This window comes from Phoca vitulina, unplaced genomic scaffold (genome assembly GCF_004348235.1).
Source record: "Phoca vitulina isolate PV1807 unplaced genomic scaffold, GSC_HSeal_1.0 scaffold12, whole genome shotgun sequence".
Classification (NCBI taxonomy): Eukaryota; Metazoa; Chordata; class Mammalia; order Carnivora; family Phocidae; genus Phoca; species Phoca vitulina.
The window spans coordinates 43,812,726-43,827,677 of record NW_022589715.1 but is presented as its reverse complement, the minus strand read 5'-3'; the positions used below and the strand labels follow the sequence as shown (position 1 = coordinate 43,827,677).

The following is a 14,952-nucleotide window of genomic DNA, read 5'->3' as shown; positions in this document are numbered from 1 at the left end:
GGACAGAGCCTTCCTTGCTGCATATTAGATGTACAATGTATCTTCAAAATACTTAATCAAGTGTTCCAATCTTTGGAGAAGTTTGTCTTCAAATGAATATCACATTGTTCAAAATAGTGGATATAGGAGATGAACAGAGTGATTTACATATACTAGTACTCAATAAATATTTGAAGGTTGAACTTATAAAAACGAAGCAAAATTAATTTATATAAAAGTTGGGTAGCTGAACAAGTTATAAAAAAGGATGCTGCCTATGTACATTGTAAAAGTATATGATATCTCCTTGATGCCTTCTTAATCCTCACTGAACCATTTATCTTCAGTATTATTTTTATAACAAAGTTTTGTTGATATCTAGTATCTGTTTTGTCCGTTTTGTTCTTAACATTTTAGGGAATTTTAAAGTCCTTTGAAGATTTGATGAGCCTAAGTAGACTCTCTTCCCAGGAAAATACTTTTCTGAATATATTTGTCAAATTTTATTAATAAATATTGTTAGAGGTTACTAACCCCTGGACTCTGGGGATCTATGTCCCACTGGTCAAGAATCCTTATTTACTATTGGTAAATTTTATATTATTTATATTATTTCATCATCTTTAAAATTTCATATATTTTTAAGGTATTTTAAGGTAAGCTACACTACATAGCCTTTAACTTACACATTAAGAAGAGGTAGATTGTCTCCCCATTATATTTAAAGGTTATGAGTTAATAAGAAATAACACGTGTCTAGAACAAGGTAGGTATATAAAATGGATTAAGCACTTATGCTCAAACCTTTTCCTGTGAAAAAGGAGAAAAAGACCGAACTCATGCTTTTCTATCAGATTATTCTCAAAGGCCAGAGTTTTAAATCAGTTGCCAACTGTGGGACTGAAACTTACAGAAAGTAACTGATGGGTCATCTCATTTCCACAGTGACTTTGTTTTTGCAGAAAAAAAAAACTGTGAGAGATGAAAAAGTATATTCCTTTACACACTTGTCTTTTGCATTTTTATTTTTCAAATAGCACAACCTGAGCAAACATTTTTGACATGTTTCTTGAATTCATTAATCTTATGGAAACTAATAGTACACAAGTAGCCACATTTTCTTTGCACTCAGTTGTGCAAGGCACATTAGTTCTCATTATCCTTACTACCCTATGAGGTTGGTATTATCCTTAATTTACTAATGAGAAAAGTGAGAGAAATTAGGTAACTTGTAGCTAGTAAATGATAGTATTGGAATTTAATCACATATTTACTTGAATTATACTGCTTTTCATAGAGAAAATCATATGTATGAAATCAGCATCTTCATGTTGTTTTTAACTACTTTTTATGAGTTTGCAGTTTCCTGGAGAGCAAGATGAACAGATGTAAACAAAGGTACATTCTGTGGCTGTATCTTTAAGTCTATGAATGTAGATGTGTTTAATGAATATTAAAACCCAGAAAAATAGAGGTGGTATTCTTATCCTGCTTGTCTAAAGAGCAGGTTTTCCTTTCAAGTTCAGTCTTCCTTACTGGGCCACTTTGTCCCAAAATGGTGCCGCATATATTTTCTTCAAATCAATAAATCCACAGTTGTATTAAGAAATATTTTATTAACAAAACAGTAAATTCCACTTGCTTAGCATTTCCAATAATGGATAAATTGGCCTTGCAACAGAAAAAAACAAAACAAAACCCTTAGATACCCAATCACACAAAGCACTAGAAGGGTAGGGTCATGTGGTCTTTTTTTGATGTCTTGGGGATTGACCACCTCACACATTATTGTAGTATTTTTTTTTTTTAAAGGCAACACATTACATGGATAAAAAAGAAGCATACTCATTCAGAAAAGTTACAGTCTAGAGATGTAATTAAATTTATGCCAGGTAGTGTCAAACCCTGTTAACTGCAAACTATTCATGGAACCCTGATACATTTGGTATGAAGATACTTGGGATCTTATTCATGTCTTTTTTTTCTCTCTAGCTCATGTTCCTCTCTTTTCTTTCTCCATTCAAAAAGAAAGAAGAAAAAAAGAAAAAAAAATTGCTAGATTTTGTGTAGGCCAATAACATTAGAAGTATTTTTACTGACAATATTAGATTATATCATTGCATGAAATTTTAAAATTTATGCTGGAAAGAAACAATGAAATCAATCCCAAACAACATGCTTCATAGATATACTGCTTAAAAATACCATTATTTATTTTCATCATTTTTTAGAATCTTTCCAGATGGAAACTAGTCCGAGTTCAGTAGATCATATGGAAAAGCAACCATTTCTTTTTAAAACCTCAAGATGTAAATTAGTGGTTTCATATTTACCTTCTTATTTCACTGGCTTTCCCTGAGTAAGACTGAACGAGAGGGAAAAAAAAAAAAAAAGACATGAATTCTTTAAGCTAGCAAATTAAAAAAAAGAAGAAAATCTGAAACACAAGTTATGGATACTAAATTTTAGTTTTAAACCTCTACTTTCTGGGTCATGAAAAGCCTTTAAGACTTTTCACACACCACAATTACTTGGCAACCATAGATAGTGGTGATTCGCTATGAATTATACTTATTTCTAAGGTGCTGTATGTCTGAAATCCAGGCCACTTCTTGGCTTTTTTCATCATCTTAAGTATCACAAAAGCTGTTTTGCATTTTTTGCCTTTGCTGATTAAAGCTAATTGTAAAGGTATTCTCTTTTATGAAATCTAATATCATTCTTTTAGGATGGGTTAAAGTAATGTGACCAATTTTCACTGAGGCATCATCTTCCAATCTAATAATGCATTTCCTTTGCATTGCCTGCTCATATTAATAATTTATTGCTATGAACATCATTGAAACAATATGCAAAAACAAGTGTATAATCTATACTTTTCTATTACTTAATGTGTATTAAACTAAAACTATATTTAATGATATATATGTAAAACCAGAAAAGTTAAAATATGGACAATAATCAACAAATAATGATTTTTTTAGATGGATAGTAATACAGAATCAAAATTACTGAAAATACTTTCTTAGTTGAGAAAATGTTTACTTTCCAAAGTGTTTATCATGCACATCAGGTTCAGGGATTTTATATATATATATAAAATTTTATTGGAAACCAAGTTTTTAATTGCAGCAGCCAGGGTTAAGGTATAGATTAACCAATTTTGCTTCTGTAACCTCCCCCACATAATGGTTCATATTCATGCAGCAATATACCATTGATATTCTACTTGATAAGAAAATGTTCCATTTCATTAGGGACTAAAATATTCTCAGGGTTTCCTGGGAGCATGATCTCAATGAAGCAAATCACCCCATTTGTCATCAATACCTTGGCACAACTATCTTCCTTCATTCCTGCTTTTCAATTTGTCAGTAAACATTTGCTGTTATATATATATGCTCGGGTTTTCCATCATATCTGATGGATTCCTCTGGATTGGTGTGTGTGTGTGTGTGTGTGTATGTGTATGTGTGTGTGTGTGATTGTAAATGATGAAAGTATGTGGAAAATGTGAATATTGGGGAGAGAAAAGAAGATTATAAGATACATATGTATATATTTTACCTTCTAATTCACATCTTTCATACAAATACTAAAACTTAATTGCAACAGAATGAAGGCTGTACATGTTAGGAAAAAAAAGTAGCTGAGTCTTTTTATATACATTCATACATATCTTCCTTAGAATAAACACTACGTTGTAATTTTTTTTAAAAAAAGTAATTGTGGCAATTTATAATGGTGGCAAAAAAACAAAACAAAACAACCCTGAAATAATTGTTGCTCTGATGTCATAAAACTTCCTATACTTAGCAACACTTATAACATTGAGTTTACCAAAAATGGCTGAAGAGCAGAGATATATTTTGCATTTTCTATACAACAGGCTATAAAACGTCACTTATCACAGTCCAGAAAGCACACAGAGATGGATTTTATATAAACATATGTAATAACATATTAAGCGTGCATGAAAATTTCCCAATGATTGCATCTATGCCCTCTTGGTTTTTTTTGTTTGTTTGTTTTGAAATTTTAGGGTGAAAATGTGCCTTATATTTCACATTGTTGAAAATAAGGCCTCCATACTTTTTTTTTTTCCCTCACAACCAGAAAGGGGCTTTTTGAATGTGTTCCTACACAAGTCTTCAAAAAAGCCAGCACTTTGTTTTCAAATGCAAGTTCCAACCACCGCTCCAGTTGCACCAGGTGGCAAACCCAAAGGTTTGCAGGTTGGGTCATTCAAAATGACACAGTCTTCTCTGGCAATCGGACTAACTGACTTCTCAGGAAAGCGCTAGCACTTTGGCTAAATCCAGGATCATAGGTAGCTTCTTTTTTTTTTTTTTTTTTTGTGGTGTGTGTTGTGTTGTTTTTGTGTTGTGCCTTGATGTTGTAATACTCCTTTGCTTTATGAATGCGTGCGGTCATCACTGTCTTTTAGGAATGTTCCAGCAACATAAAGACAGGCAGAGTAAATGAAAACACTGTGGATGTTAGGGAATTTATTGGCCCCTGTTTTGTTTTTTTCTTTCTTTTTTGGAGAAACAAGAGCATGAGATACTTGTTTTTATTTTTTAAAAACAGTCTTTCCTTCCTGATTGCATTCCCTGTCTTCTTTTGTATGTGCTTCGTAAAAAGGAAAGTAAATAAGTTTATATTATGTCTCAGATAAAATGAAGACTATTTCTATACAAGGGTCTTTTTAAGATCTTGGGATCAGACGTAATACTCTTTATCCTTGTTTTTCTTATTTTTGTTGGCGCTTTTCGCACTGCTGGGTTGTTTCTCCTTTACGACAGCCCCATTGGACTGTGCTGAGTTACTGATGTAGTTTCGACTCTCGTCCACATGGTATGAGCCTTCATCCCGGTTTCTGTACTTGTACATGGCATAGAGGAGGATGAGGATGCAGAGGGCAGCAGCAGCGACTATCCCCACCACCATGCCCGTGGTGCTGCTGGACTCCCGAATCACTTCCGCTGAGCCTGGGTATGGCTCTCTCCCGCCTGCTCGGGTTGGGTTAGCTGTAGGAAAGAGGGTGAGAAAAACAGAGCATGATTACTGAGTTAACTGAACGCCGGAGAGCTATAGTAACATTCACCATCTATTTCCATGCCTAATGGCATAATACCTACTGCTTTAGGGAAAGTCTACTGCTGCTAAATGCAGCAATCCCTATGCCTCGTGGTCACTAAAAACTAGGGTCTATGAATCAAAGCACTTGGGGAGAGATTTGTTGCCATCTTTTCTTTACCACAGATCAGTTTTGTTTACAAGATTTTGTAAGTGCAGCCCTAAATAAGCTTCATGTAGCTCTTAAGGGCCATGTTGATGTGTCAGGTGAAAATTCATAAACCCAACATGGTAAATAAAATCATAATGACACTACCTTATAATGTCAGAGGGTATTAACTTAGCAATCAAATTGATGTTCACACAGAACACTTAGGGCTAACTCTAGACTCTGAATTATGATAGCTAAATTTAGTATTACTTTAGAAATCATATTGCCTCATACAGTAATGGATATAGTACTGAACAACAGGATAATCCAGGCATTTTGAATAGACTTCTCATGCTTGTTTGTAAAAGCGTGATTTTAGTTTCATCTTTACAAACTAAAACAAAACTAAAACCTTTTCTTTTGGAGGTTTATTTATTCATATAAGTGTATATGTATCACTCATTCATTAGCAGTGGTTGAGTGACCACCAAAACTAAATTTGGGAGGGTGAAGTAGGAAAATATTTTTTCTCAATTTTACAGACTATCTAAATCGGGTATGGGTCAAAATTCAGTACTTAACAGATAATAATGAATAAAGGACTCGTTAGCCTACTTTTCTTCAACTGGCAAAATTATCCTTCAGTCTTTCCAAAGTATGAAGAACGCTCTTCCATGGATACAAGAAATGGATTAGAGGGTTCACTAATGTCTTCTCCAGAGCATAGTCAGGCACTGAAATTGATGACAGACGGAGAGGAAAAAGTCCTGGGATTTAATTCGTGAATGGGGGTTGCGGGGTGGGAAGCAGCTCTTTTTCTCTACACAATACAATTTTTTTTTGAAAAATTTTTAAAGAATAGAACTGTACAGAGATAAAAATCTATCCTATCTCTGACCCTCAGGTCATTTTTCTCTGTGGGTTGTGTTTTCTTTCTCTGAATCTCTGTCCTCTCCTTTGTCTTAAAGAAAAAGGTTACTTTTCAGATGTAGTGAATTAAAAATGCTGTAATTTTCAAAATACTATTTTTTGTAAATTATGCAGAATGAATTAAAAGAATGTCAAGGTTGTACATTTATATCAGATATATGGGTATGTGTATATAAATGGGGTGTGTGTTTATATAGAAATTGAACAGTTCAAGAAGACTGAAATTGGCTTTTTACTACTATTAAACATCATTTAGTAGCTTTTTTTAATATTTCTACAAAAGTTCCTATTAAATACTGGTAGTCATTTACCTGCTTTGTCATCCCATTCTCAAACATCACCAAGATTTCTTCTGCATCATGGCGGGGGTCTCTTGCTGTCATTTTCCTTTCCTTCCCCAAATAAAGCCTTACACATAGAGTCACTGACAAAGTAACAGCTCTCAGCAGTATGCTGTGTTCTGGAGCCGCAAAATGTATCAGGTGAAACCTTTCTATGCTGAATATGTCACTGCTGATTTTACAAAAGCCCATGTAATGTTGCTGAATAAAAAGCCTTGCTGTTGCTTCTGTGGCCAAGGTGGAAGGAGACAAAGACTATAATCCACAGCATTTGATTTCAGGAAATTAATTTCCTCTCAAGAAGAAGAGAACCTACTGCAGGAAGTCTGTCACTACCTCACAAACCAAAGGCAGCACTTGTTCTTTCAAACACAGCCATCTTTGCCCAAGTCTGCCAATTAGCTCAGCTGCGAACTTGCCCTGAAGGACAACTTGTTACTTGCTCATTTGTGGATCATTCTTTTAACATCGTGTCTTACCCACTACAGAAAGGATTTTATTTAAATGTTACCTAAATCTTTGCCCCCACCCTGATGGAATGCTTTTATTTTAACATATTTTTCATAATGCTCTCACTTTGTCTGTCAGAGAAGAATAGGGAGAATGGATATAAAATTCTAGTCATATAGTTCACGCTAAGAAGACTTGAGAGTTTTAATGAAATGCAGGGTTGAAATGTTCTATACTAAGTATATATGTTCATTTTTTTCTAGTTATGAATTGATATCATAAATGGACTATTTTATCCAAGAGTTTTAATCTTATTTTTATCTGCTGAAATATTTCTGATATATTTTCACAACAACCGTGTTTAGTAACACAGCAACAACAAGTTGATGTTAAAACTAGAATGAGATTCAAAGACCAAAGCAAAGCCTCAAGCGCTTCAATTTTGCCATATAGGCATTTGATAAACAACTCCTATTTAAGGAAAATACTCGCCTTTTTTGCAACTCCAGCCAAAATGTTGCTTAAGTCACATGCAGGCCTAAAAATATCTCTGTAACCCATATGTAAATAAAGAGTCTACATATCATTTTTTAAAAATAACCGACCAAAAAATGCCAAAACCCAATGATGAAACACTATCCTTTTTCCCCTGATTCACATTTAAAAATTAATAACCACCACAGGTATTATTTTAGGTCTGTCTGCAATATGCAGTGGCTTCCATATCTCACTGATTATTTAATAATTTTTTTCTGTTTTGCTTCAAATCTGAAGGATAAGTGACATTTTTCTTAACTTTTGTGCTAAAATCGAAAGTATTTATACACTAAAGACATCTCTCCCAGATGTGCAATAAAAGGCTAGAGAAATCTGGGGCGCCTGGGTGGCTCAGTCGGTTAACCTTTTGGCTCTTGGTTTCTGCTCAGGTCATGATCTCAGGGTACTGCGATCCAGCCCCATGTTGGGGCTCAATACTCAGCACAGAGTCTGCTTGTCCCTCTCCCTCTCTCTCTCTGTTCCTACCCCCCGCCCCGACTCTCTCTCTCAAATAATTAATAATAAATAAAATCTTTTTCAAAAAGCTAGAGAAATTTAAATATATTTATAAACTAAAATATGGCTTTACTTACTGTTATTAATGGTTTATTTTGATGATTGCTGGAAAACCTCTGAGGAAATTTCATATTAATTTAAATGTAGAGAACAGTAGAAATGGCTAAAAAGCCTAAATGCCTTCTTATATAATTTGGTGAAAATTTTATATCAAAAAAGAAACACAGTCATCTCTTAACCCTTTATAACAATGAGAAAAAAGGAATTTGATCAGAGAGATCCATAAGCAACTCTTTTATTTCATGCATTTGAGAATTTTGCATTCCTATTACACTCCATTAATACACTAAATCAAGACATTTTAAATAAATACGACAATCTATATGTGCTTTCTCAGCAGTGATAAAAAACAAACAAATGAACTATGGTTTACTTTCACTCTATCTACCTTTCTCTGTCCCAGCATGTGATGAGAACACTTTCAAAACAGGTAAAAGAGAGTCAAAAAGGGAACTAAGAGAATGGAATACATACAAATTAGCGGTAAGTCCGTGAAGGGTCTGAAGTTAATGGACCTTTAGGTGAAACTAAGTTAACTGGACCAGAGGCACAAAGAGCCCAGGTCAATGGGAAACTTGAGGAGGACCGGAGATGGGTACTGAATAAACCAGAGCACCCAAGGATCCTTTCTCCTGACTGAAAACAGGCAAGTAAGCATCCAACTGTGGTGGTGGCACACATATTTTGATTTGAGGTTTAGGTCGCGAGCCAAAAAACAAGAAGAAGAAAAAGAAAAAAGGAAAAGAGTAGATGAAATATCCTAACTGCCCACTTATATCCTATTTCAATATCATAAAGCAGGAAAGCATCGTGAATTATACACAATTTATGTGAACACTAAAACAACAGATGATTTTCCTCCTGTGTCATTTGTGCGCATCATCACATACCCTCAGAGTCACCTGGAATGGAGTGTAAACTACGAGGTCTACTAAACCTGTGGGGAAAGCACGTATGCACACCTGAAGGGCAATATGAAGGCTTTTGATTTCTGCTGGCATTTTTCCTAAATGATCCAGAAGCTACTGACTACAGCGGCAAGGACAAAGAGCTGTCAAAAGGGTTATAACCTCTTCCATAGAAGCTACTTTTCAGTTAAATGGCTATGAAAGTATTCCTCGGACCCACAGATGGGTAAATAGTGTTATCTTAGAGAACAGATAAAAAGTGACGTTTAATTCTCTCTTTCTCTATCTCTGTCAAACATTTGGTAAGATCTGATGGTCTCTCTTAGAAGCCTTCTACATGGTCTAATTTGGTCCAGATTCATCAAGAATCCTGTATGTCAGCTCTATGTATTTTCTTGTTTTTCACTGATTAATACTGTGATTATTTAGGTAGGCACAGTCTTTCAAGTATTAGGACACTTATTAACATAGTTCCACACTATACCCTAACCAATTCATTCATATTGTGGAAAATGCACAGTTAACACAGAAGACACATTCCAGTGCCTTGTTGTATAAAAAGAATAAAAAGTGCATTTGTTGCTTTCACAAAAAATTTAAAAATGAAACATTTAAAATTTTAACTTATCCGTAAGTCTGCTGTGATAGTTATTTTAAACTACCACGACAGGAAAAGAAATTGTCCTGATGTATGTTCTTTCTTTATTTTTGACAGCCTTTGGCACTGCATCTGTGAGACGACATCATTTCCCCAAATAAGAACTCATTTAGATCCAGTTAAAAAACACCACGGAACAAACATGCTTAAGTGATATATTAGGCTATGGCAGAGAACAGAAAAGAGAAGACTGTTTGTGGCAGGTCTCAGTCCTCCCCAGCTCCTCTGGCCCTCTGCCACCAACCCCATGCTCCTCTCTGCTCTTCCTTCTACTTCCTCCCCTTTCTCCCCTTTCCACCTCTTCTGTGCGGCCCTCTCCCAGCTCATGACTTGTCAAAACTTATTGCCAAGTTCCTAATTTCAAATCACAATACAAAATAGTCTTTACCTGCAAAAAAAAAAAAAAAAAAAAAAAGTTTAAATGTGATTGTTTCATAAAGAACATAGTCTTTGTGTTTCATATTGGAATGGTTTACTTCACCATTTAACCTTCTAAATTTGTTTACAGAATAAAATTATATGCTTTATCAAAATAAATGTTCTTTTATTACCAATTTTAACAACTTTTGTTAGGCAGATGGGGATATCCGGAGTACATTAAGTCATTAAGCTGTGCGCTGGAGCCTATATTTATCAGTCACTGTCTGATTGTATCTAGTCATAACCTTTGTTTAGGCAAATGGGGAATATAAAGCCCACATTTACTAAGCAAGATGATTCATAACTGAAGTTCTAAAATAACTATGCATTTTGGAAGGTAAATTTTTGAACATTAGCCAGTTTTTCTAAGGAGGCTTCACCTTGCAATGGAAACTGTCTGGCATCCTTTGGTTATTCTTTCCGAGTCTGGAAAAACAGCAATAAGATACTGTTATGAAAAAATAAAACTGCTCTTATGTTTTTACAATACTTCACGAGAAATGATGCTTAAAGCCCTAATCCCTTTCACATAAAATGAGGGTTTGGTGGGTGGTGGGACCTCATATTTCCATTGGTGAGTTCACCAAGGCAATAACCATGCCATCAGATGTTCTTTTTATCACTCAAATTGTCATTTTTATGAAACTATTTTGTATACTTGGATGAGCTGTTCTTTCACTGTAATCTTATTACATTGATGTTGTTTCCAAACTTAGCTTTGGAGGGTAAGATTACAGTTTCCAGGCAATTCTTATTGTTGGTTTTATTTCTTCAATATAGACGGTTTGTGTGTAGGTACGTCATCAACCATGACCCTGTCACATCAAGGATGAAGCAAGAGTTTTACTATATACTGATGACAATGAAAATTCAGCTTTTGAGTTTTAAGGAAAAAAATATAAGAGACTGCCAATTTTGAGAAATAGTAAGGAATAAAACACACCAATGTAAAAAAAAAACACACACACACAAAACCAGAATATGAGCTATTTATTTCAGATCGGGAGGGGTATATAAAGGATTATAAAAACTCCATAATGCTCAACATATATCATCCTGCTACCTGGAATCGTTAGATATCCTGTCTTACAATAATCCTTTTTAAAAAATTATTGGCAAGATGCACTTATTGAATTTTTTTCTAAGAGTCTTTGACCAGTCTTTCTGGTTTTATCATAAATTAAAGTAAAAGCAATCAATTTTAAATTTCTGTCTCCACCCCACGTAGGAAAAAGCTGCCAAAGATGATCTCATTAGAACAGAGCACTGTACTGTGTTTTAATAGATGTGGAAATTATTATAATTCTAGGCTAGTCTTGAAGATGGTTTCAGATTTATGGGGGAAGATTTGATTTTTCCAGTACCCAGTTTCATTAATACTGTGAAAAGAAAATTGGAATTGTAGGCTCCTAGGGTGTTTGTAAATTGAGATTAGCACAGTTTTGTCCCCCATCTCCAGAAAAATGAAGTTTATTATTTTTTCCACTTCCGTGCTTCAATATAACCTGGGTCAGAAGAAACGATTATGATGCAATCACTCAAAAGAATGCATGTTTAAATGCCATAGCTGCAAGAAAGCAGGTAGGCAAAGATTTGTATGCATGCTCTAATTTCAACTCACACTGTAGTTTTTTGAAAGGCGATGATGAATGCTGGATGTTTCAAATTCCTCCCATCTTCCCTTCCCATCAACTCTACCCAGGCCTTGCATATTCAGAAGTCTGCTCATGCAGGTCAGACAAAAGGCTTGTGGGAGGACATGTCTGACACATCTTAGCCCTTCTAATAAAATGGAGATTCAGAAAGAACTTGGAAATCAATAAGCCTTTGCCACTGTGTGGCTGCTTGGTCTAACATTTTCCTCTTTCAGAGCCACAAAGGCACCTGTGTGAAGGGAAGTACAGAGGACACCATTGGGGGATTGAGGGATTATCTTCACCAGAGATCTCAGTACTGCATGGGAAGGGATGCAGTAGTAGCCTCAGAAAAACTCATCCTGTGCCTGGAGGACAGAAAGCACCAACTAGGACAAGCTACTACCTCAAATGGCACCACATGGGACAAAAAAGCAATGACAATCATACCCTGTATGACTTTGGTCACGATGAAAACTAAGAGAGGAACACACACATTCTCCCTCATCTCTGGGGGAAGCCAGAGGATCATGGCATTTATAGAAGCCCATTCTCAATCACCTTATACTTTGTAAACTGTGTGTCTACAGCTTAGTCATCCGCAGGCTTCTTCCCCTAAACTTTAACATGGTCATTGTGCCCATAAGGTTTTATTAGAACCCTTGAAAGTATCAAGGTATCAAACCCTCAAGTATCAATGTGACTACCATCCTCATGGCCCTTCATGGTCTGCCCACAGCTACCTACTCAAACTTGTCTTCACTTTCTCTCAAAGGAATTTGCAGTCATAATTTTATTGCCGTCCCCAGTTTCCACATGTCAATAAAATTCTACCTACATGCCTGGCTCATATGATATTTTCATCGTGCCTGGCTCAATACTACTTATTCCTCAAAATTAGCTTACTGCTCCATCTTCTGTGAAGTTTACTGAGAATATTCACTCCTTCTGTCAACTAACATACAGTGAACCAGAGTTATGTTCCAAGGACTGTACGAGGTCCTCGGGTGGAGTGGATAACCTTACACACTTGACACTGCGTTCCTGGACCTTGAATATTCCAACCAAGAATCACACAGTTAAACTTAAAGCCACAGCTGGAACATGTGTGACGAAAGAAAATGGTAGCTACCATGCAGGAGTAGAACAAGGGTTTCTGATTTAGACTAGACAGTCAGAAAGACCTGACTTGGTGACATTTATGCTGACACCTGGAAAAGGTTTGGAGACTAGTCAAGTGAAAAGTGGGCAGAAAAGCCTTGCAGTCAGAAGGAATAGGAGAAATGACCTCGTGGAAAGAAAGAGCTTGTTTTTCAGAAACTCAACAAAAAACCAGAGTGGCTGTAGCATAGTGAATGTTGGGGGAGAGTGAGAAGAAATTTGAAGATGGATATACAACTTAACATATGGGTTACAGGCCATGCAATGAAGCCATATGTGATGAGATCAGCATACCTGATGTCATAAAAAGTAAGAATCTTATGGGAAAATAGGTGTCACTAACCAAGTGAAAATGCAAATGAAAAGGAGAGGAAAAATGTTTGTAGCATATATAACAGACCAAGAGTTAATACCTCTAAAATACAAAGAGCATGTATCAAGTGATATGAAAAAGACCAAACAATCCATACAAGAATGGACAAAAATACACACAAGCAAGTGGAGAACAGAAGATCCAAATGGGTGATTAAATGTAGGACAAGATCCTCGATTTCACTAGAATGGAAGTCAAAATAAAATAAGGAAGTTTTTTTTTTTCCAACAAAATTAGAGGAATAAAAAAGAAAGAAATAGTGATAATGTGGTAAACATATTTATTTGGGAAATGGGCAGTTTTGCTGGTGAGAATATGAATTCTTCAATCATTTTTAGGAAGTAATCTAATAATACCTTTTAAAATTTTAAAAAGATTAAATTGCAGGTGGATGATGGGTACATGTGAGTTCATTATATCATTCCCTCTAACTTATTACATGCTTGAAATTTACAATGATAAAAGTTAAAAAAAAATACACATATATTTTAAGCAACCTCAGTTTGGGGAATATAGTCTATATAATTAAATATACCAGCATATAAATATATAAATACAGGATGTTTGCTATAATGTTATGAGAAGAAAAGAAAAAAGTGTAAAAACTTAAGAGTTTACAAGGCTATGGTTGAATAAATTCCAGCACACCCATAGTCTGGAATTTTAATAGAGTTGAAAATAGGAGTTAGAGTCAAATTTGTTGACCTGAAATATGTCCATAATATATTAGTAAAGGAGAAAAGCTAGTTTAATTCATACAGTATGCTTCTATAAGGCAAGAAAGAAAAACATCCCTATATTTATATGTTTTTAATAGGAACATGGTGAAAGGTATATGAAAGATTCATGTCAAGTTGTTACCATTGGTTAATGTATGGAGATGGGAAAAGACATGGATCTATATTAGTGTATTAGAAATACAACAGAAAATATAAGAAAACAAGATGATTTTAAAATTAAAAAATTCAATAACAGAAGGGGGCACAAAATTTGGTACTAGAGAGATAATAATGAGGAGGAGGCTTCAGAAAGGGACATCAGAAAAAGCTCTCTGAGTAGAAGGTATTTGAATTGAGACTTAAAGGAGAAGAACGATCCAGGTTTCTAGATTGAACTCTGGAAAGCCACTGAGGATAAAGAAGGAAACCGTGAGATAGAATGGCCTGAAGCTGCAAGAATAGAATCAAGAAGATGTATGGAGGGATTTGCAGGAAACCTACATTCACCCCAATCTTCCCTCAACCATATATGACATCCTTCATTTTAGTATGGAGCCCACACCATTGTGAAAGCTTGCTTAAATGTTTCATTTCTGTTGGGTTGATTCTTTGCTTCCAGACTATGTTGCTAGGCCTTTGATAGTTTCCTGTAATTCTATTTGTCTTTTCTACCACTTCCCTCACCTTCTAACATCTAATGAAGATTACATGCACACGCTACAGAATGTATGTTTTCTGATTGATTAGAGGATGAGATTTTTGTTAAGTTCATAAATTTTCAGGAGTAGGCTGGGGTGAATTTAGCCATTAAGAACATGTGAGAGACCTCTGATTCAGAGGTAATAAACAGGTGGGCAAAACACTGGCAGTGACATCATAAATATCATTTCCTCAATACTACCCTAACTCCCAGCCCCTCCAATAGCTTCAGTAAAAGCAGGAAATATGATACTTATTTCATTAAACCAGAAATCACTTCTCCTGTGCTTAGGCAAATTGGGATCAATTTATATCAAAGCAAGTATCATATCTGCAT

General features: G+C 35.2%; 1 protein-coding gene across 41 annotated transcripts in view; it reads right to left on the bottom strand.

Moving 5' to 3' along the window:
- Nucleotides 1–1,575: 1,575 nt before the first annotated feature.
- Nucleotides 1,576–14,952, bottom strand: part of NRXN1 (neurexin 1) — a 1,121,375-nt gene continuing 1,107,998 nt past the window's right edge. For all 41 annotated transcript variants that reach the window (XM_032411088.1, XM_032411091.1, XM_032411097.1 and 38 more), the window contains one exon: nt 1,576–5,009. In XM_032411088.1, the coding sequence (XP_032266979.1) occupies nt 4,702–5,009 (308 nt within the window). In that variant the 3' untranslated portion in view covers nt 1,576–4,701. The remainder of the gene's footprint in view (nt 5,010–14,952) is intronic.